At 65.8% G+C, this 19,958-nt stretch overlaps 4 protein-coding genes across 4 annotated transcripts in view; all 4 read left to right on the top strand.

Annotated features, from left to right (window-relative positions):
- Nucleotides 1–462: 462 nt before the first annotated feature.
- On the top strand, nucleotides 463–3,237 carry MNEG_3731 (hypothetical protein; the record flags this gene model as incomplete). Its single annotated transcript, XM_014047796.1, has 4 exons — nucleotides 463–582; nucleotides 1,061–1,189; nucleotides 1,497–1,593; nucleotides 2,084–3,237. The coding sequence occupies 4 exons, from the start codon at nucleotides 463–465 to the stop codon at nucleotides 3,235–3,237; spliced, it is 1,500 nt and encodes a 499-aa protein (XP_013903250.1).
- A 2,000-nt stretch (nucleotides 3,238–5,237) lies between these two features.
- On the top strand, nucleotides 5,238–8,359 carry MNEG_3730 (hypothetical protein; the record flags this gene model as incomplete). Its single annotated transcript, XM_014047795.1, has 7 exons — nucleotides 5,238–5,252; nucleotides 5,472–5,555; nucleotides 5,721–6,050; nucleotides 6,264–6,577; nucleotides 7,041–7,162; nucleotides 7,437–7,845; nucleotides 8,074–8,359. The coding sequence occupies 7 exons, from the start codon at nucleotides 5,238–5,240 to the stop codon at nucleotides 8,357–8,359; spliced, it is 1,560 nt and encodes a 519-aa protein (XP_013903249.1).
- A 618-nt stretch (nucleotides 8,360–8,977) lies between these two features.
- On the top strand, nucleotides 8,978–18,851 carry MNEG_3729 (alanyl-tRNA synthetase; the record flags this gene model as incomplete). Its single annotated transcript, XM_014047794.1, has 25 exons — nucleotides 8,978–9,070; nucleotides 9,233–9,307; nucleotides 9,753–9,819; nucleotides 10,125–10,261; nucleotides 10,459–10,578; nucleotides 11,102–11,228; nucleotides 11,458–11,594; nucleotides 11,938–12,027; nucleotides 12,446–12,549; nucleotides 12,843–13,029; nucleotides 13,361–13,462; nucleotides 13,649–13,720; nucleotides 13,961–14,062; nucleotides 14,300–14,407; nucleotides 14,625–14,727; nucleotides 14,970–15,043; nucleotides 15,251–15,331; nucleotides 15,704–15,828; nucleotides 16,127–16,238; nucleotides 16,460–16,513; nucleotides 16,732–16,872; nucleotides 17,136–17,327; nucleotides 17,637–17,846; nucleotides 18,055–18,160; nucleotides 18,673–18,851. 25 exons carry the CDS (start codon nucleotides 8,978–8,980, stop codon nucleotides 18,849–18,851), a joined length of 2,898 nt encoding a protein of 965 aa, XP_013903248.1.
- An 841-nt stretch (nucleotides 18,852–19,692) lies between these two features.
- Nucleotides 19,693–19,958, top strand: part of MNEG_3728 (glutamine synthetase) — a gene marked incomplete at both ends in the record, with an annotated part of 4,347 nt that continues 4,081 nt past the window's right edge. Inside the window, one exon of the mRNA XM_014047793.1 lies at nucleotides 19,693–19,725. Within this exon, the coding sequence (XP_013903247.1) occupies nucleotides 19,693–19,725 (33 nt within the window). The remainder of the gene's footprint in view (nucleotides 19,726–19,958) is intronic.

Here is a 19,958-nt window from a genome sequence, read left to right as displayed (position 1 = left end):
GGCCAAGGCGGCGGCGGCGCGGCGCCGGCCCCTGCCTTTGGCCCCGTGCTGAGCGGGCGGAGCGGGAGCTTCGGTGGCTTTTTTGGCGGCAGCCAGCAGGGCGTGTTGCTCGGCGCCGCTGCGGCGGCGGCGGAGCGGCGGGAGACGACGGGGCTGCTGCCCGCCGGCACGATTGCCCTCGAAGCGCCGGGCGCAGAGGCGGGCAGCAGGGGCGGCGCGGGGCACATTCGGTGGTCCCCAGAGCCAACAGAGGCAGGGCAGGAGGGCGCGGCTCCAGCGGGCTGCGCGGGCGGGCAAGAGGCAGGTGGCTGCGACGCAGCTGGCAGCGCAAGGCGTGGCGAGCAGCAGCAGGACCAGCACCGGCAGCGCGGCCGCAAGCCATCGCGCGGCGGTGGTGGCGGCAGCGGCGGGCCGCTGTCTCGGGCGCAGGCGCGGGAGCGGGAGCTGCAGAGACACTACGGCATGGAGCCCGCGGCAGCTGCCTACGTGCGGAAGCTTCTGCCGCGCCACATGGCCAAGTACTGGCTGCAGCGGTACAGCCTGTTTTCAAAGTTCGACGAGGGGGCGCAGCTGGACGTGCAGGTGTGCTGTGTGTGCGTGCGTGTGTGTGTGTGTGGTGTGCGTGTGTGTGTGTGTGTGTGCGTGCGTGCGTGCGCGCGTCCGTGCGTTTGTGTGTGTGTTTTGTATGTTGTGTGTTTGTCATGTGTGAGTGTTCGCGTGCGTCCGTGTGCGTTACGACAGGGGTGAAGGGGTGCAGGTGGGTATTCGCACCGGCGCGTGACAAGGCTATTGCGTGTGTCAGACGCAGTGATGTGCCAGAAGTGTTGCAAGAGGGGCGAGGAGACGGGGCGTGAGGTGCACGCGTGTCTGGGTGTGCAGGCGGTGGCGTCTCCTGGCAGGCGCCTGCGAGTGCGGGGGCGCAGGGCGTTCCTTGCGTTCTGCATCCCGTCCCAACCGGCCCACCTGCAAGGCCGTTCTCGTCCTCCTCAACGCAACTGGTGGCCGGTAACAACCAAACGCCCGCAAATAATAGAACGCCTGCCAAACTTAACCTCCCCAGGGCTGGTACTCCGTGACCCCTGAGGTCATCGCGCGCCACCAGGCGCGCACCGCGGCCTGTCACATCATGGTGGACGCGTTCGCGGGGTGCGGCGGCAACGCCATCCAGTTTGCAAAGACATGCGACCTGGTGAGTCGAATGATCCGAGCCACCTTCCGGCCGCGGCCTGCGCTGCGTCGACTGCGTCGCGCGTGAGTGCAGTGCAAGCCGGCGTGGTTGGCGCCGCACGTCTCGACCCCCTGCTGTGGCGCGGCGGCCGCGCTTGACCGGCTGCCCTTGCCGCTGGCTGTGCGGCGCCCTGGTAGCCCCCTACGGCACTCAACCCGAACACCTCGTCACTTGGTCACCCCTTCGTCCTGCTGGGGCGCTTCTCAAAGCGGAGTTCCTTGCCTGCTCAACTTCTCACATTTGAAAACCCCAAACCGGCTGATCTCAGGTCATAGCTGTGGAGATCTCCGCCGACCGCCTGGCCATGGCGCGCCACAACGCGGCCATGTATGGGGTGGAGCACAAGATTGAGTTCATCTGCGCAGGTGGGCATAGCCCGCGGTTGCATGTGTGTGCGTGTACACCATCTGTTTGTACATCTCTCTCTCTGTGTGTGTGTGTGTGTGTGTGTGTGTGTGTGTGTGTGTGTGTGTGTGTGTGTGTGTGTGTGTGTGTGTGTGTGTGTGTGTGTGTATGTGCGCTCTCGCACACATATTCGTCATGCATGCGTGTGCGCGCACATGCGTGCGTCCTTGCGTTTGAAAACGCGCGCATGGGCCAAGGGAATGGGCAGGGGTCTCGGGGTGTGAGACAGAGGGGAGGCACGGCAGCCGTTTATGAAGCAGGCCGTGCGGCTCACGGCCGGCGACGGGCGCGCCGCTGCTGTTTGATGTCGATTCTGTGCTGCAACCTTCAGGCCGTGAGCCACCAAAGGTGCTGTAGGGTTCAGGGGTTCGCAGTCCCGGCTCGCCCCGCCCTGCCCGCTGCCCCAGGCGGCCCCATGCACTTCCCTTCGCACACCCTCCCCCCGTCCAGACTTTTTCAGGGTCGCCCCCACCCTGGCTGCCGACGGCGTCTTCCTGTCGCCGCCCTGGGGCGGCCCCCACTACCGCTTCAGCGACACGTTTGATATTCACCACCCCCTAGAGGGCCTGCCGGTGTCGACCGCGCAGCTGCTCGAAATCAGCCGCGGCATTGTGGCGCGCGGCGCGGCTGCGCGGCGGCGGGGACAGCAGCAGCAGCTGCAGCAGCAGCAGCGGCAGGGGCAGCAGGAGCGCCAGCAGGAAAGTCGGCGGCTGAAGAGGGGGGTTGTGGCCTTCCTTCCAAGGAACACAGACCTGAGGCAGCTGTCGGAGTTTGCCGTCAGCGCCGGCAGCGTTGTGAACGGCCGGCAGCAGCAGCAACATCAACAGCAGCAGCAGGAGCAGCAGCAGCAGGAGGAGCAGCAGCAGCAGCAGCAGCAGCAGCAGCAGCAAGGGCATGCCGTCGCGCCCAAGCCGCCTTCATACGCGGCAGTGGCAGGGGGCGCCCGAAGCGCCCCCCCAAGCCCGCCGGCAAGCCCGCGCGTGCAGGACGCGGGCACCGACGTAACTTCGGCGCCCCCGGCGGCCGTGGGCCCCAGCGAGCCGCCAGGCGGCAGCGCAGCGGCGGCCGCGGCGGCAGCGGTCGCTGCGGCTGCCGGCCTCTCCGCCCCAACCCACAGTCCGCCATTGAGCCCAAAGGCCGGCGCGGCGGTCCAGCGCTGGCGCGCGCCGAGCGTCGAGGCGCACCGCCGCACCCCGCCCGCCAGCCCCCGCGCTGCCGTGGGCGGCGCCGATTGCGCGCACTGGCGCAGCCCGCCCGCCAGCCCGTGCGGCAGTTCCCGCGGCGGCGGCGGCGGTGGCGACGGCTCCAATATCCCGCACCTTACGCTTGCGGCGCAGCACAGCCCGCCTGCGAGCCCCCGCTCGGGCGCCGCACGCAGCCCTTGCGCCCTCGGCGCCTCGCCGCGCCCCTCCCCCTGCGCCTCCCCACGCGCCGGCGGCGCGCGCGGCTGCGGCCGGGGCGGCGCGGCAGGGGACCTGCGCCTGAGGCTGGTGCCGCGGGGCGGCGGCCCAGATCACACCGCCGCGATGGCTGTCGAGTGCAACGTTTTGAACAGCCACGTGAAAGGGATCACGGTGTACTGGCTCGAGGATGACGCCATGTGATGCGTGCGCCCCGAAGCTCGGCGGCGGCCGCCTCGCCTCGCCTTGCGCTCCGGCGGCAGGCGGCGCTGGCTGCAGGCGCTAGGCAGAAGCCATACAGCCTGCGGCAGCGACGGCCACGAGGCGGTGTGAGTGGAGCAGCCTGAGTGTCTGTAACACGCGAGCAGGGCCTGCTCGCCTGCTGCCCTCGTGTGCGCTCCTGCAAGCCTGTAGTGCTGCCGAGTTGCCTGTGGAATGGCTCTCTTGTACATTTTTGCAGCCACCATGTCATGCCTGCCTGTCTGACTTCCAGATTGACCACCTCAGCTTTTTATGGCAGACTCTGTCACCATATGCAAACCTACACACATGCGCGGCGCCTTGACGCCTTGACGCAGCGCCACACCACTAAGAGTTGTCTGCACGGTGTCCACCCACGCGTTTGGGCGCTCCTGAGGCAATAGCTGGAGCCTGTTTCAAAGCGCCAGCAGGCCCGGCACCCGGCACTACCCATACCTTGTGTGCGCAGAGCGTAATCGCTGACGCCGTCGCAGCCTCTTAAACAGCTGCCCGGGCCACCTTTGCAGACGGCAAGCCTTGCTTTGGGTTTGCAAAACATACAGGTGACACCCGGTCAGCCTGGCCGCACCTGATGCACCGGCCTCGGATGTACTTGTGATGGAGCCCAACCAACGCTGTAACTGACTGTGAGCGTCGGCAGGCGTTGCTGGTGTGCTGGGATGCCGCTAGCGCCGCAGGGTTCCGGGGTTTGCCCTCTAGCGGCCGAGGAAGTGCTTGGGGTAGCAGCGGCCCATCAATCGCCTGCAAGTGGGGTGCTTTTGGATGCGCAGGACCCTGCTTGCCAAGTGCTGTCCGCTTGCAGGCTCTGGCAAGGTGTGGGGCGGCGGTGCATTTCACTGGGCGGACGCGGGGAAGCAGTGCTCCGGGGCACCTGCTCAGCTCCACGCTGCCACTCTTTAATGGAGGTTTGCCGTTCGTGTGCCCCTGGAGACACCCATGTTGTGACAAGATGTGTCCATTCTTTCCATTCGCATGCACAAGCATCGGACGGGCGGGCCGCGGCGAGGTTTTGGGGTGGCCGGTTGCGACTACTGGGCAGCTTCTGTGGAACATGACCACCTTCTGCCTTCCTCGCTCCACCAAGAAACTGCCATGCCGTGCCAATCAGTGCACTGACTGTGAGATTCTCAGATATCGCTATTGTGGTTGTGTACCAGCAACCCAGACTGCATGGTGTCCTAGCAGCACAGCGATGCGGTGTATGCGGCCGCCACACCACTGGTCAATGCGGCGATTTGACCTCGCAACGGCTTCACACGGAAGCCAGCGCAAGGGCTCGGCTTGGTGCATACATGTGGTGCTATCAAATGAAACGTCTAGCGCGCAGCGCTGGCGCTCTGCTCTGGTCCAAACAGGGGTTCAACGCATGCACGCGCCAGCCACCTGACGCTGCGGTGACGCCAGTGACGCGAATGAATCGAATTGACCATACAGTGCTTGCGCACTGTATAAACTTACCGGTCATTGCTTTCCATACTTAGCCTCCTCGCGCCACGTTCACAAGGCCACGGCGACCAAAAGGTTGCACGATCTGATGTCAATCAGATAGTTCATATCAACCACGTATTGCCACATATAGCTGTATCAAGATGCAGCGGTGGCCGTTGAGATGCCCGCGGCCAACAGCTGTGTCGCCGTCGCCGCCGTCTGCTGCTGCTGCACCTGCCATTTCCACCGCTGCTGCACGCGCGGGCCGTCGTGGAATTTCTGACAAGCGCCACCAAACATATGCAGTCAATAGCATCAGCCAAGCGGCAGCAGCAGATGGCGCCGCCCCAGCCGCGGCGCACAGTCAGCCAGGGTCACCAGCCGCCAACAACAAAAAACGCGCTGACCCTGCTGTCGGCGACTGGCGGGAGCAGCTTCTGGCAGGCTCCGCAGGATCGGAGGAAGCTGCGGCTTCCTTAGTGAAGCTCTTGCTGCGCGGCAGGGTGGGGGAGGGCATGCCGTACCGGCAGGTGGGGTAGCGCGGCCGCAGCTGCTGCTGCTGTTCTAGCACGGCGCCTGTGTTGATAATGCAAGGTGGCAAGGTCCACCGCTGCATCCAAGCACATGGTCGCTGTGCTGCGATGCAGGGACCCGTGCGGGGTGATGCTATTATTACAAAAAGCTGGCAACCAGGGACGCGTCAGGCAGGCACTCAACCCTCAATCAGCCGTGCGCACACCCCGTCGCAGGCGACACTGCGGCCAGTTGAGTTGAAGGGCCGGCGCCTGCTGCAGCTCTCGCTGCTGGACGCGCGCCAGGCAAGCGGCGGCAATGTGGAAGGGTGACAGGCCGCAGCAGATGGGCCCATAATCGGGGTCCTCTCCTCGTGTGTGCACGTGCTGTGCCCTGCTCCATCGCACCAAATGCACAACCAACTTCAGCATCATGTGCAAAATGGGTTGACACCAAATCCCTTCCCACCGGCCCCGAAATAGCAGGACACGACCAAGAACCTGTCCCAGGAGGAAGCCGCCGAGCAGCTGCGCGCCCTGCTTCAGCTGCCGTGGTCCTCAGCCTCGCTGCAGTCTTCGGAGGGGTCTGGCCTGACAGTCCAGGTCTCGCGCCGCGGCCGCGCCCTCGTGCAGCGCGCCGCGCCGCCGCCGCCGCCGCCGCCGGCTGCGACGGGGCCCGGGGCGGGGGCCGGCGGGCAGGAGGGGGCCGGGCAAGCGGCGGCGGCGCGCCACGACAGGCGGAAGGCGCTGCTTATTCCGGGCGATGTGCCGGACCCCTTCCTACAGAAAATTGGCCTGCAGACCTCCGACGGCCGCGTGCGGGCCGGCATGCAGGCGCGTTCCGGGATTGCACGTGCTGCGCGCGTGGGGGCTGGGAGGATTGACTCGGGGTCGCTCGTGCGCTTCGTCCCCTGCCAGGGCAAGCGGCTCGATTGGGCAAGCAACATCCAGACCGTTGGCACAACGTAGTCACTGACCCGGACGCCGCCAACGTCCCATCACTTGATTGTGAACAATTGATGCCAACAGGACAAATTCGTCCAGATCAACAAGTTTGTAGAGTTGCTGGTGCACACAGGGGAGCTGGAGCGCCTCTTGGCGGAGCGCGGCGCGGCAGCACACGCCGCCCCGGACCGCTCGGCCGCCGAGGCCGACGCCGACGCCGCGCCGGTGGTCGCCGGCGAGGCCGGCGGCGGCGGCGGCGCAGTCCGGCTGCTGGACTGCGGCTGCGGCAGCGCGCACCTGACGTTCGGCGCTTACCATTACCTGGCTAATGTGAAGGGGGCGCGCGTCGAGCTGACGGGCGTAGACACCAACGCGGCGCTGATGGATCGGAGCAACAGGTGCGGGGGGCGCGCTGCCTGGGGCCAGGCCAAGTGGGGTGGGGGGTTGGGGCGACACCTTCGCGCGCTCCTTCCCCATAGGCCCCGAGATCGGGGGCCGTGCCGCGTGGGGGTACACGAATGGGGCCGAGTGCTGGTGCTTTAGCAAGCTGTTGTGGGCCAGCCAAGCGGCGCGGCGAAGCGCCGGATGGGCGCAGCGCCGGGTGCGAAGCAGGCCGGGTTCAGGGTCCGGTTCGACACACAAGTTGCGGTGCATAGAGCCAAAGCACCCCCCCTGGCCTCCACCCGTCCGAACGCGGGGGCCCGAGGGCTCCATGGGCGCCTGCCAACCCTTGATGCTCCCACCCTGACCCCACCGTCACCCCTTCCCCCAACCCTATCTTACGACCTCCTCCGCTCGAGCCCGGCCCCACCCTCGCCAATGTCCGAAACTGACTTTCACAAACCCGTCCCCCCCTCTCAGGTACTGCCAAGACCTAGGGATGGCGCCCGCCGCGTCGTTCGTCGCGTCCCCGATCAGAAGCTTCCGCCCGCCGCAGCCGCCGGACATCGTGCTCGCGCTGCACGCCTGCGACACCGCGACAGGTGCGGCGGCCGCCACGGCGGGCCGGGCCCCTCGGCTTGCACGCAGGTCTCCTTTGCGCAGGTCTCCTTTGCGCTCGTCTGCACTGCGGCGTCGGCGCTGGGCTCATGGATCCCACCTCGGGACCCCCGTGTTTCGGCACGGGGCCCCCGCAGCGCCAGCGATCTGCGAGTCTGCAGCCGCTTGCGTCCCCTGCAGCGCCTCGCCGCTTCTCCCAGCCGAGTTACCTGAAACCTTGCCTTTCCCTTGTCCATATTATACTGCACCCTTCTGCAGACGAGGCCCTGGCGCTGGGTGTGTCCCAGGGGGCGCGCGTCATCATGTCTGTCCCCTGCTGCCAAAAAGACCTCCACAGACAGTACACGCGCGCCGCGCGGGCCGCGGCCGTCGGCGGCAGCGGCAGCGGCGGGGTCCTGCCGGGGGCGCTCGGCGCAGCGGCGGGGTTCGCGCTTCCTGGGCTGCTGCCTTCAGCCGACGGCGGCAGCGCGGCCAGCGACGGCGAGGCCGGATGGGGCGCTGGGAGCGGGGCCGAGGAGGCGCAGGAGGAGGGGGATGAGGTGGCGGGCGCCGGCGGCGTGGGCGCTCTCTTCTCGCCGCTGCTGCGCCACGGCATTCTGCGGCAGCGGTGGCTCGACCTTTTGACGGACGCCCTCAGGGCGCAGCTGCTGAGGGTGGCAGGGTACAGGTGGGCCGGTGTGGCTCGCTGTGGGGCTGCCTTCGGCTCCGCAGGCTGCGTGCTCTGGGGTGCATATCTTCCATGCCACGAATCCACATCACCAAAATGCAGCGGCCCTTCATTCACCTGCACTGGGACATGTGATCCAGGCTGTCCCTGGGCCCTTCTTTCTATCACTCCCTTCAAGTTGTGTCATACCCACCTACATTCGTCACAAACACCTGCATTCGTGCGCAGGGTCGACGTCGTCGAGTTTGTCAGCGGCGAGCACACGCCGCGCAACCTGCTCATCCGCGCCGTCCGCCTGCGCACGCCGCCGCCGGCGCCGCAGCGGCGGCGGATGTGGGGGGAGTACGCGGCGCTCAAGGCGGCGGTCGGGGTGACGCCCCACCTGGAGAAGTTGCTGGACAAGCAGCTGCTGCCCGAGGCGGCGGCGGCGGCAGCGGCGCCGGGGGGCGAGAAGGGCGCCCGCGGCAGGGCTCCGAGGGGGCGTCGGCGGGCGCAGCAGAAAGGAGGGGAATGAGCACCCCTCAATTGTAAGGAGCACATCAGCAGTACAGTTCACACAACAGCCATCCGATCCCAGGAGACGAATGGCTAGGCAGCAGGGATGACAGATGACGCCAGGCAAGCAGGCTGGTTGCGTCGACAGCCAAGCTGAATTTGGTGTTGCTTGAGGCATGCCATGGAAGCGCGATCAAGGCACATCGAGCACTCGTTACGGGGGCCAGTCTACAAGCAGTCAAGCAGCAGACCAGCAAGTACCTTCGCAGCTGCTGCACAGGCCGCGCCGCTTCCAGCTGTTGATGCGGGCGGTGAAAGCAGACAAGTGCTTGCCTGCAATCCACTTGCTTTGCCTTCAAGGCAGAGCGATTTCGCAACACGGTTTCAGAGGTCTTGAGGACGCAAAGCGATCTGGTTCTGGGCGAGAGGATTGCATACTCGTGCAGACAACGATCTTTGTGTGAGCAGCCCACAAGTGAGCGTGATGACAGATCGCCATACCTGGGCCGCTGGTTGGCTGGCCAATTGGCATGGCTTCGAAGGCTCAGTAGGCCCGATAGAGCCTTTTGACTCGGTGCAGCACCCGTTTGTGTCCTGAGGCGCGTCGATCTTGCGCTTGATTTGCAGGCCGCCCACCATGGCGACCGAATGGCCCGGAGCCGTCGTGCGCAAGGCGTTCAATGACTTCTTCGTCAGCAAGGGCCACACGTACTGGCCCTCGAACGCAGTCGTAAGTGGCAGGGGTGATGTAGGGGTACCGCACTGCAGAAAGGGCAGACGCGCGCCGCGCCCCACCGCAACATGCATGCGACCCTTTGCAGCAGCCTGGTCGGTCGGCGCCGGCTCCCTCTCGCCTACTCCTACCGCGTACCTATGCGGGCCATGATCGCAGGTGCCTCTGAACGACCCAACGCTGCTGTTCACGAATGCGGGCATGAACCAGTTCAAGCCCGTGTTCCTGGGCACGGTGGGTGCGCGGGCGAGGCGGGTCCTAGTTGGCAGCCAGCACCAGCAGCTGCACTTGGGTGCGGGTATGGCAGCTACCGTCTACCTAGGGGCAGCAGGAGGCTGGTTGGGCCGCGTTTCCTGGTGAAGCGAAGCTGCTGTGTGCGTGGCCAGCTGCAGGTTTCCTGAGCGTGCCCCTTGCGGTAGGCTTGCGGCAGTGTCGCAGCCGTTTGGCACGCCTTCCTACTGCGCGGCGGCAGCGAGCTGCGAGCAACCTGGGCCCGCTGTCCGTCTCAGCAGAAGCTCGTCAGTCCCAGCTGCTATCGCAGGCGGGCACGGCAACTGAAGCTTTGCAATGGGCCTCAAGCCACCGCAGCCATGTTGAGTGCAGCGCAGCCATTGCACTGTGCGCCCAACGCCCACGCCGTGAACATCCATATTCTCATGGGCCGGCCCTGCATCCCTAGGTGGACCCCAACAGCGAGATGGGCCGCCTCAAGAGCGCCTGCAACAGCCAGAAGTGCATCCGCGCGGGTGCGTCCACCACGGGCCTGCGCGGGCTGCGGCTGGGGCGACGCTGTTTCGAGAGCAGCGGCTGCCCGCAGCGCAGGGCAAGGATCGCGGCCGGGGGCAGCTGGGGCGGCACAGCAGCCCACGCTCGCCGCTTCAAGCTATCCCGCTTGCGGCGGATCTCATGGGTCCCCGCTGAGGCAGCAGCTCTCCGGAACCGGCTGCCCCCCAAAACCGCACATTTTTGCCTCTCGAGCCAACCTCAACTTACCCTCTGCCGTGTTCACCCCTTTGCGATGCCACGTGTTCACTTGTCCAACCCATAAAAGGCGGCAAGCACAACGACCTGGATGACGTGGGCAAGGACGTGTACCACCACACGTTCTTCGAGATGCTGGGCAACTGGTCCTTCGGGGACTACTTCAAGGAGGAGGCCATCAGCTGGGCCTGGGAGCTGCTGACGCAGGTGGGGCACGATCTGGGGGCGGCGAAGCGCGGCGAGGCGAGGCGCGATCTGGTTCCAGCTGGATCTGAGAGCGGCGACGAGGCGTGGGGCCGGCCCCCGACACAGCAGCCCGGGAGCCTAGCACGAGGGGAGCGGCCAGCCGGCCACGCTGCGTCGCCCGCGTCCGAGTCGTCACGCACGCCTGCCGCGGGGCCCAGGTGTACAAGCTGCCGGGGGAGCGGCTGTACGCGACGTACTTTGGCGGCGACGAGAAGCAGGGGCTGCCGGCTGACGAGGAGGCCAAGGCCATCTGGCTCAGGTTCCTGCCGGCTGAGAGGGTGCGCACACGCATGTGTGTGTTTGTGTGTGCGTGCGTGTGAGTGTGTGTGTGTGTGCCTGTGCATGTGCCTGTGTGTGTGTGTGTGCCTGTGTCGGTGGGTGCGTGTGGTTAGCTCGGTGTTTGGCGCTTGTGTGCGGCACGGTCTGCCTGAATTATAGGGTGCTGAACGAGCTGCCAAGGCCAGCTGGCCGAGTGTTATGCAGCCAAGCAGATGCTCAGAGCTGCTGCTCATGTCCCTTCTGTCGCGCTGCCACCACCAGCAGTACCACCAGCAAGGGCTGCACTCTTTCTCCTTTTCCACACACACACACACTCAAACTCACACACACACACACACTCAAACAAACACACACACACACACTCAAGCAAACAAACACACACACACACTCAAACACACACACACACACGCGCACGCACACACACACACACACGCATGCACACACACACACACGCGCACGCACACACACTCACGCATGCACACACACACACACACTCAAACACACTTAAACACACACACACAGGTGCTGCCTTTTGGCTGCAAGGACAACTTCTGGGAGATGGGGGACCAGGGCCCCTGCGGCCCCTGCACGGAGATCCACTTCGATCGCATCGGCGGCGGCCGCGACGCCGCGCACCTCGTCAACATGGGTGCGTGCTGTCGGCTTCAAACGCATCAATATGCGGACCCTTGTTGTCCATAGAAATGGCCTGCAACGCGTGCCTCTTCAGCGCGCCGCCGCCTCCCAGACTGGCATCCCTTTGTGTGCTTTGACACAGCAACACGTGACGTGCATGCGCGCCCTCCACAACCCAACACAACGCGCTCAACCCCAAGCTCACCAACCACACCAAATCCTGAACCGCCGACGTGCTGCAGACGACCCCAATGTCCTTGAGATCTGGAACCTGGTGTTCATCCAGTTCAACAGGGAGGCGGACGGCTCCCTCATCACGCTGCCCGCGCAGCACGTCGACACCGGCATGGGCCTGGAGCGCGTCACCTCGGTGCTGCAGGTGGGGGCGGGGGGGCGGGGGAGGGGCACCACACGCGCGACTTGCGTGACGGCATCGAGAGGTCGTGTGGAAGTCTGCGGTAGATGAGCATAGCGTGGGCCTGGCGCGTGCCCTGCGAGCCTCGGCGGGCTTTGCAGCGCTGTCAGGCAGAGGGGACTCGTGTGTCGCTCAGCGCTCCTCAAGCTCTGCTGCCTCACAACCATCTCGGTTCACTTCCCCAAGTCTTTTCTCACAACTATTGTTGTGCATTACGACGCTCCCCCCCCCACATACACACACACACGCACACAATACACACACGCACACGTCACGCACGCCGCACATCGCGCCGTCACCACCCCAGGGCAAGATGTCCAACTACGCGACCGACCTGTTCATGCCCATCTTCGACGAGATCAGGGCCATCACCGGGGCCAGGGAGTACACTGACAAGGTGCGGGGATGTGGGTGTGAATGTGTGTGTGTATGTGTGTGTGCACGTGTGTGTTCTGCAATTGTGCGTGTGCTTGTGTGCATGTGTGTCTTTGTGTTAGCAGGGGGAAGGGCAATCCTTGCATGCCGCCTGTTGAAGAGTAAAATCAAAAGTTGAATCAGGGGACATTGATGTGTGGTGTTTCTAGTCTCGTAGAGCTTTGGTGGGGGGGGTGCCCCTCCGAGGTGCAGAGCTTGTGGCTGCTTTGTTACGCGTCCAAACTCGGGCTGCCAAGCACCCCCACCCGCTGCGATGTGAACAATCAAACCCCTTGGCCCACCGTTGACCGCCGAGCAGCCGCCCAGACCACACCTCCTAGTAACACAGCAGCTTCCGCTCCGCCCTCACGTGTGCTATCCTGCGCTCTCGTCCCCCGCAGATCGGCAAGGACGACACCGATGGCGTGGACATGGCGTACCGCGTGGTGGCGGACCACATCCGCACCCTCTCCTTCTCCATCGCCGACGGCGCGCGGCCCGGCGGGTGCGGGGGCGGGACTGCGCGGGCAAAAGCTTGCGCGCGTGCCTGCAGGCGTGCGTGTCTGCAGCGAGGCCTGCATGTTAGAAGACGCGAGAGGTTCACGCAGCCGGGGCCTTGGCTGTTGGCCGCTTTTTGGCGCCATCAATCCAGCTCTGTCCGTTGCAAGGGATCAAACATTCAGTCGCGTGAGCCCCCAAGCCTGCCCCCATCATTGCCCTCCAGAACGCATCAATGAATCCGCGCGCTCACGCTTCCGCTCGCTTCGGACCCGCTCCTTGCCGCTGCGCCCCCCAAAGTGACGGCCGCGACTACGTGCTGCGCCGCATCCTGCGCCGCGCGGTGCGCTACGGGCGCGAGAAGCTGGGGGCGCAGGAGGGTTTCTTTGCCAAGCTGGTGGACGTGGTGGTCAGGAACTTTGGGGAGACGTACCCCGAGCTGGTCAAGGCGCGGGATGCCATCCACGACACCATCAAGGCGCGCGCGGTCGCGGTTGCGGGGCGGCGCGCTTCGGAACGTTTGGGTGCAGGAAGCGGATGGGTCTGGCGAAGACGGCGTTTCTTGACACGGGCGGTTATTTTTTTCCCTGCGGAGCCGGGGGCGGCCGAGGGGCCGGTCGGGGGGGGTGGGCGGGGGCGGAGGCCGCACCTGCAGACGTGCGGGGACGGGGTGATGGTGTGCTCTGAGTTGCTCCAGGTCCTGGGACGCGCGGCAGGCTCCGCCTCGGCAATTAGCCCCTGCGCTCACTCGCCAGGCCGACCTCAAGCCCGTGCCCGTCCGCGCCTCACGTCTCGCCCCTTCCCCCTTGTGATTGCAGGAGGAGGAGGCGTCTTTCAGCCGCACCCTCGTCAAGGGCATTGAGCGCTTCAAGAAGGCCGCAGCCACCGCGCAGGCGAGCGCTCCCGGGGCCCCCGCCGACGTCCCACAGGCAACTCCCGGCCCGCGCCGCCGCCCCCGCCCCTCACCGGCGGTCAGCCAACCCGTTCGGCGCATGTGCCCTCTTTCGAGACCACTCAGATGCACGCGCGCTCAGACAAGCCGTCTCTCCTCGTCAACGCGCAATGGCTCACACACCCCCATTCAATCAACTTTCTCTCGCTGACAGGGCGGCGTGCTGAGCGGGCACGACGCGTTCCTGCTGTGGGACACCTACGGCTTCCCCCTCGACCTCACCCAGGTGCGGGTGACTGGGGGTTTCCGCGGCACAGCCGCCGCGTTTGACCGCGTTTGACCGGTCAACCCCTCGCAGGCGAGCGGCAAGGCGTGTGGCGCTAGCCGGCGAGCCCCTGGCGGGAGGCAGCGTCATTGAGGTCGCCTGCCCTCGCCTGGGTCACCAAGCGGGTGACTGCTGAAGATTGCAGCCCTCAAGGCGCCCTGAACCACGCTTTCCCTGACCTCATTATCCACGCCGCGCCAGCTCATGGCCGAGGAGGCGGGCCTGCGCGTCGACGGCGCGGGCTTTGAGGCCGCGATGGACGAGGCGCGCGAGAAGAGCCGCGCCGCCGGCAAGAAGGCGGCGGTGAGCGGGGGCGGCCCTCAGAGCTGCGCGGCGGGGGCCAGGGGGCGGGCCGGGGGGGTGTTCTCCCGGTTTCGGGACCCTGTGGCAGACGCGCGCTCATGCCTTTGCCTGGTCATAGTCCTCTACCCCGGCGCCAGCCGCCTCAACAGCATGACGCGCCTGGGCTGCCCAGAACCTTGGCTCGACAACCCCGCCCGCGCCGGCCCCGCCTCATCGGCCCCCACCTAAAACATCCAGGGCGTGACCCTGAAGTTCGAGGCAGAGGCCACCGGCTGGCTCCAGGCCCGGGCCGTCCCCCTCACCAACGACGCCCCCAAGTACGGCACCATCGACGCCGACGCAAAGGTGGGAGAAGCCGCTGGCTTGCTATCTGCGGCGCACGGCCGAGAGCGCTCTGTTGCCTGCTCTTCGTGAAAGCGCGGCTGCCCTCAGCCGCACCGAATTGCCGCTCCCCGATTCCCACCATCCCATCGCCCACTCTGCGCCATTGTGCTGACGCCGCCGTGTCGCCCCCCCGCCCATCTGTCGGTGACATCTATTTGGATTCGAATACAACTCCCAGGTGCTGGCCATTTTGACCGCGGGGGGCTACGTCGACAGCAGCGCGGCCCTGGAGGAGGGCAGCCCGCTAGGGCTCGTGGTCGACAACACTTCCTTCTACGCGGGTGCGGGGCGCGCCCGCGGCGATGCTTTTGCAACCGCGCTGCCGCGGGCGTGTGCCGGTCGGACGTCGCCGCTGCTGGGGCGTGCTCGCGCGGGGCCTGGCTGCCGCAAGCCGGCGCCGGGGGGCCTCCCCTCGGCCGGTTGGGCCAGCCGCTGCTGCTAGGGACTGGTACACTCGCCTCTCGGTCACCTGACGCGACCCCCACCCACGCCCCCATGCTGGAACTCGCTCCCACACCCCCAGAGTCCGGCGGCCAAGTGGGCGACACCGGCTCCATCGTCGGCCCCTCGGGTTCAATCGACATTGGGGACTGCCAGGTGCGACACACACCGGACCAGAACAAACCCTCACGAGCGCGCCGCAACCAGCCGCGTCCGCAGCAACGCGCCACCGTGCCCTTGCGCACGCAGCCCAGCTTGCACGCCGCGCAACGGGGCCGGCGCGGGCGTGATGCGCGACGACAACTTGTGGTGGCACGCTAAAGCGGCTGCGCCCCGCGCGCCCATCATGCATGACTCATCCAGGTGGCCGCGGGATACGTGCTGCATGTGGGCGTGGCGGCGCCCGGCGCCAGCGTCAGCGTCGGCGACAGCGTGACTGTCAAGGTAGGGGCCGCGGTTGTGGGTGCGTGCGCATGCATGCACGGTTGTGTGTGTGTGTATGTGTATGTGTGTGCATGTCTCTTGGAAATGTGGCGGTATGCGTGCTCACGTGCGTGTGTGTGCATTGTGTGCATGGCGGGCAGGGCTTGACTCAGCAGCATTGACTAAGAGACTTCTCTGCATGCGTACCGGGCTGCCCACTAAGCCTGAGCCTGCAGCTTTGGGAGTCTAAAGCATGAGCTGTTTTCCAGCTGAACGCCGTGGCCCCATTCAGTGTTCCCAAATTCTGGTTTGTGACATTGAAAGGGCCCGCACGCTGCCGCCGCCGCTGCACACCGCTATGCTTGACGAACCTGGACCACCACATCCCTCCAGGTGGACTACGAGCGCCGCGGCCGCATCATACCCAACCACACCTTCACCCACGTCCTCAACTGGGCGCTGAGGGACGTGCTGGGGGACCACATTGACCAGAAGGGCTCCATTGTGGCCCCAGACAAGTGGGTCAACGCTGGTTCAAGGGGCCAACAAAGGGGGCATGGTTTTTGCGCGGGCGCCTCGCGTGGCCGCTGCGCCTGAGACCGCTGCAGTCGGCTATCTAGAAAATCTAGGGCGTGCAGCGTCCGGAGGCGCGGAGGGCGCGCAACGAGCTGCGTGTGCCTGCGGCTGCAACGCTGCGGCAGGAATCTCAGATGGCTTCAAAGCAAGTCGTGTATTGGCGGAGGACACCTTGCATTCTTTCCCGCCGACCTGGCACTCACCCCACCCCTTTCCCGTCGTTCGCCCTGTAACCTCCAGGCTGCGGTTTGACTTCAGCAACAACGGCGCCGTGGAGGCCGACAAGCTGGGCCGGGTGGAGGCCATCTGCAGGGACTGGGTCGCGCGGGGGCTGCCCGTCAGCAGCAAGGAGGTGCGGCCTTGTTGGACAGCAGAGACCTGCAAGATCTGGGGGATCTGGGGGATCTGCAAGATCTGGGCTCGTCATTGACATGTAGTGGGCTCGACGTCATCTTTCGATTACAACAAACGCGCCGGTGCCGAGGAGAGTCCTGGCCTCGCAGTGCAAGCCGCCCAAGCAGCATCAGTGCTTGACGCTGTGTGCGCCCAATCTCCGACCCGTCCACCTTGCAGGTGTCTCTTGGGGACGCAAAGGCGATCAAGGGCCTGCGCGCCGTCTTTGGGGAGGTGGGAGCCCCGCAGCGCCACAGCTGGGGCGCATGCGCTCTTCCCTTCTCTCCCCTTCTCCATCTGTGGTCACAGCAGCTGCCCCTCATGCCCCTCCTTACACTCGCACTCCCTGTGCACATCCTGCTTCACATCAGCCTTGGAATTCCACCTGTGAGCCTGCATTCATGCCGTGCCGGCCCTAATCCTCACGTTGACACCCTGCTTACTGCCGCCAGGTGTACCCCGACCCCGTGCGCGTGGTGGCCATCGGCCCCGGCGGCGGCGTGGAGCAGCTGCTGGCTGCCCCCGGGCAGGAGGCCAACCTGGCGTACAGCGTCGAGTTCTGCGGCGGCACACACCTCAAGAACACTGCAGAGGTGCGGTCCACAACGCATGTGTCCTCTGCAACATGATCCAGCAGCTGCGCACTCGTGAGCGTGTTTGTGGGCCTGTCGTCCGCGGTCATCACTGCACTGCAAATCTGCCTTGTTCCAAGGATCGCACGACCAGATGCACCCCCAACCGCACACACATCAACACAAATGCAGACGCGCATGCACACACAAACACACATTTTTAAACACGCAAACCCACCACACACTCACATACCATGCATTCCACCACCACCCCGACACACCAGGCGGGCGCCTTCGCCCTGATCAGCGAGGAGGGCATTGCCAAGGGCGTCCGCCGCATCGTCGCCTTTACCGCAGCCGACGCCAAGGCCGCGATCTTGGAGGGCGAGCGGCTGGCCGCTGAGGTGGCGGAGGTCGGGAAGCTGCCCGATGCGTCGCCCGACTTTGAGCGGCGCGTGAACGAGCTCAAGGGCTTGGTGGGTGGCACGGGCTCCGCGCACGTTTGGGCCTCGTGGGCATCCACATTTCTCCACGCTCTTAAGTGGTTGTTGAAGCCTTCAACCACGCGGCTGGTGCTGCGTGCGTGCCTGGCGTGCTTGGCAAGCGCTCTGAATCCCCAGGCCTCCTTGAGGCGCGGCCATATGGGCAGGGGCACCCGCCCCTGTGTCAGATACATACGAGCCCCAGCGACCCACGTCTCCTGCCCCGCCAAGCAAGCACCACCAAGGCGTCACCACCCGCCTGTCAAACACGCGCAACCCGGTCAAACCCGCGCGCCCCGGCAGGTCGACGTGGCCGTCATCCCCGCGGCGGCCAAGGCGGCGATTAGGGAGGACGTGGCCGCCCTTGCGCGCCGCGTCCTGGAGGCCCAGCGCGTGGCTGCGGCCGCGGCCAAGGAGCGCGCGACGGAGGAGGCGCTGGCGGCGGCGGACGAGGCGGCGGCCAAGGGGGCGCGCCACGTGGTGCGGCGCATTGACGTCGGCACAGACCCCAAGGTGGGGGGTCAGGGGCCGCCCACTGTCAGCAGGGCAGGTTCACGCGTCGAGCCTGGACCCCCGAGTCATTGCTGAGAACCTGCCGGGTACATCTGCCACCGTTGGTTGGGGCGCATTGGGCTGGCCTCTGCTACGGTCCATCATGCCGCGGCCCGCCCATTGTTTTTCTGGCCCGCCCGCCGCCCCACAACGCCGCGCGCCCCGACAGGCGCTGGCGCAGGCGGTGACGGCGATCACGTCAAAGCACGGGGACGCGCTGGCGGCGCTGCTGATCAGCGTGGACGCGGAGAAGGGCAAGGTCCTGGCATATGCTGGTGAGGGCGCCGGCCCTGCGCGTTGCCTCGTCCCGCGCCGGGGCTTTCATGCCTCGCTCATGCTTCGCATGCGTGCGTCGCATGCAATCGTGTGCATGGGCTTGCAGGGCGCGTGGATCCGCACTTGAGTCCCGGCGCGTGCTTGCATGCGCGGACGCGCGGCATGCTGTGCATGCGTGCGTGTGCGGGGAAAGGAGGGTTGTCCCGGAACCACCTGGGATGTTTGGGACGCTAGTGAGGGGCACCCGCAGGCCCGACCAAGGTTGGCAGCAGTCCTGCGTGACAGGCGCCCGTTGACGTCACGACTTGCAGCTGATGGCGCATTGCGCAGTGGCTGCATGCTCCTCCTTGCCTTGAATGAGGGCACACAGACCGCGCCGACAAAAAACGCCGACAAAAAACGCCCGCACACCCACACCTTAATTACGTCATCACGCACTCTCGCACGCATGCACTCACACATTCCCGAACGCTCACCATCTCTGTGGCGCTGCGGCGCACCGCGCATCCAGGCGTCCCCGACGGCCTCTTGCCGAAGATCAAGGCGCCCGAGTGGCTCACTGCGGCGCTGTCGGTTGTTGGCGGCAAGGGCGGCGGCAAGCCCGGTGGTGCGCAGGGGCAGGGGTCGGACGTCGACAAGGCTGCGGACGCGGTGGCGGCGGCGGAGGCGTTTGCGGCGCTGGCGCTCTGAGGCGGGCCGCGACCGGGCACGAGCCGAGGGGATTGTTGCGTCGCGGGCGCAGCACAGCGCCACCTCGTGCGCAGGGCGCATGCTCGCTTGGTTTACTGGCAGCTGCTCGTGCGGTTGCCTGCAGAGGTCGAAATTCCTGACCCTGACTGCATGCCGAATGGCTGTGGTGTTGGAGGGTGGCACGGCTGTCGCATGCAACGCGCACGCTGTTTTCTTGAGAAGTGACGGAATGAATGTAACAGCCTCATGAGCGGGTGGGGAGGCCACAACTGGCCTGTACGCGCGGCGCTTTTCAAGCCAAATCGGGTACAGCAAGCAGGGGCTGCCAGCAGCATGGCACACTACAGCAGCACGCAACAAACGCGGTGTCGGCGGAGCACGAATCTGAAGTTGTGCGCAGCAAGCGCCGCAGAGACCGCAAGAGCAAAATACACAGCATTTTATTTCACAAACGGCACAGTGCCCGCTGCCCATTTTGGAGAGCCCGGAAGAATAGACCGTCGGTCGTGTCACGTGGAGAGAGAATGGAGCGACGAGTTTAATGAAAACTGAGGCGCCGTCGCGCCACTCTACAGCGAGGCTATTCCTATTTGCTACACCCCGTCGCGGTCTCTATCCAGGCTTCCTCGCGTTCGATCTGGTGGGATATGTTTTGGGCTTTGGCGACGCCCGGCCGAGCCGAAGATCTGCGTAGCATGTTGATAAACACCATTCTTGTCGCGCTGAGACATGCAGGGGCCCCAGGGCCTTCGGTTTTGTGCCTTCTCCTGAAACCCCAGTTTTCCGTGCCTCGCTGCTCCGAACGCTCACGCTATCCTCGCTGCGCAGGTCGATTGTAACGATGCCTCCGACCGTGTACGCCCCCAAGGGCAAGGTGGGCTGCACACACTGCACGCCGCCGCCGCCGCCCTGCTGCTCTGGCGCTTGCCCAGGTGGCACATTGCCCCCACCCCTGCCCCGGGCTCCGGTCATGGCCCCTCCGGCACCGGCAGCCCATTCGTGCTCACGCGTTGAACTTTCCCACACCTGGCATCCCCAACCACTGCAACACGGCCCCACTCTGCACCCCTCAAAACCTCGTCGCACCCTGCTACCCCCCCCCCCCCC

Source organism: Monoraphidium neglectum, assembly GCF_000611645.1.
Source record: "Monoraphidium neglectum strain SAG 48.87 unplaced genomic scaffold scaffold00483, whole genome shotgun sequence".
Taxonomy (NCBI): Eukaryota; Viridiplantae; Chlorophyta; class Chlorophyceae; order Sphaeropleales; family Selenastraceae; genus Monoraphidium; species Monoraphidium neglectum.
Note: the sequence above shows the minus strand (reverse complement) of the source record. Positions and strands in the feature narration are given on the sequence as shown.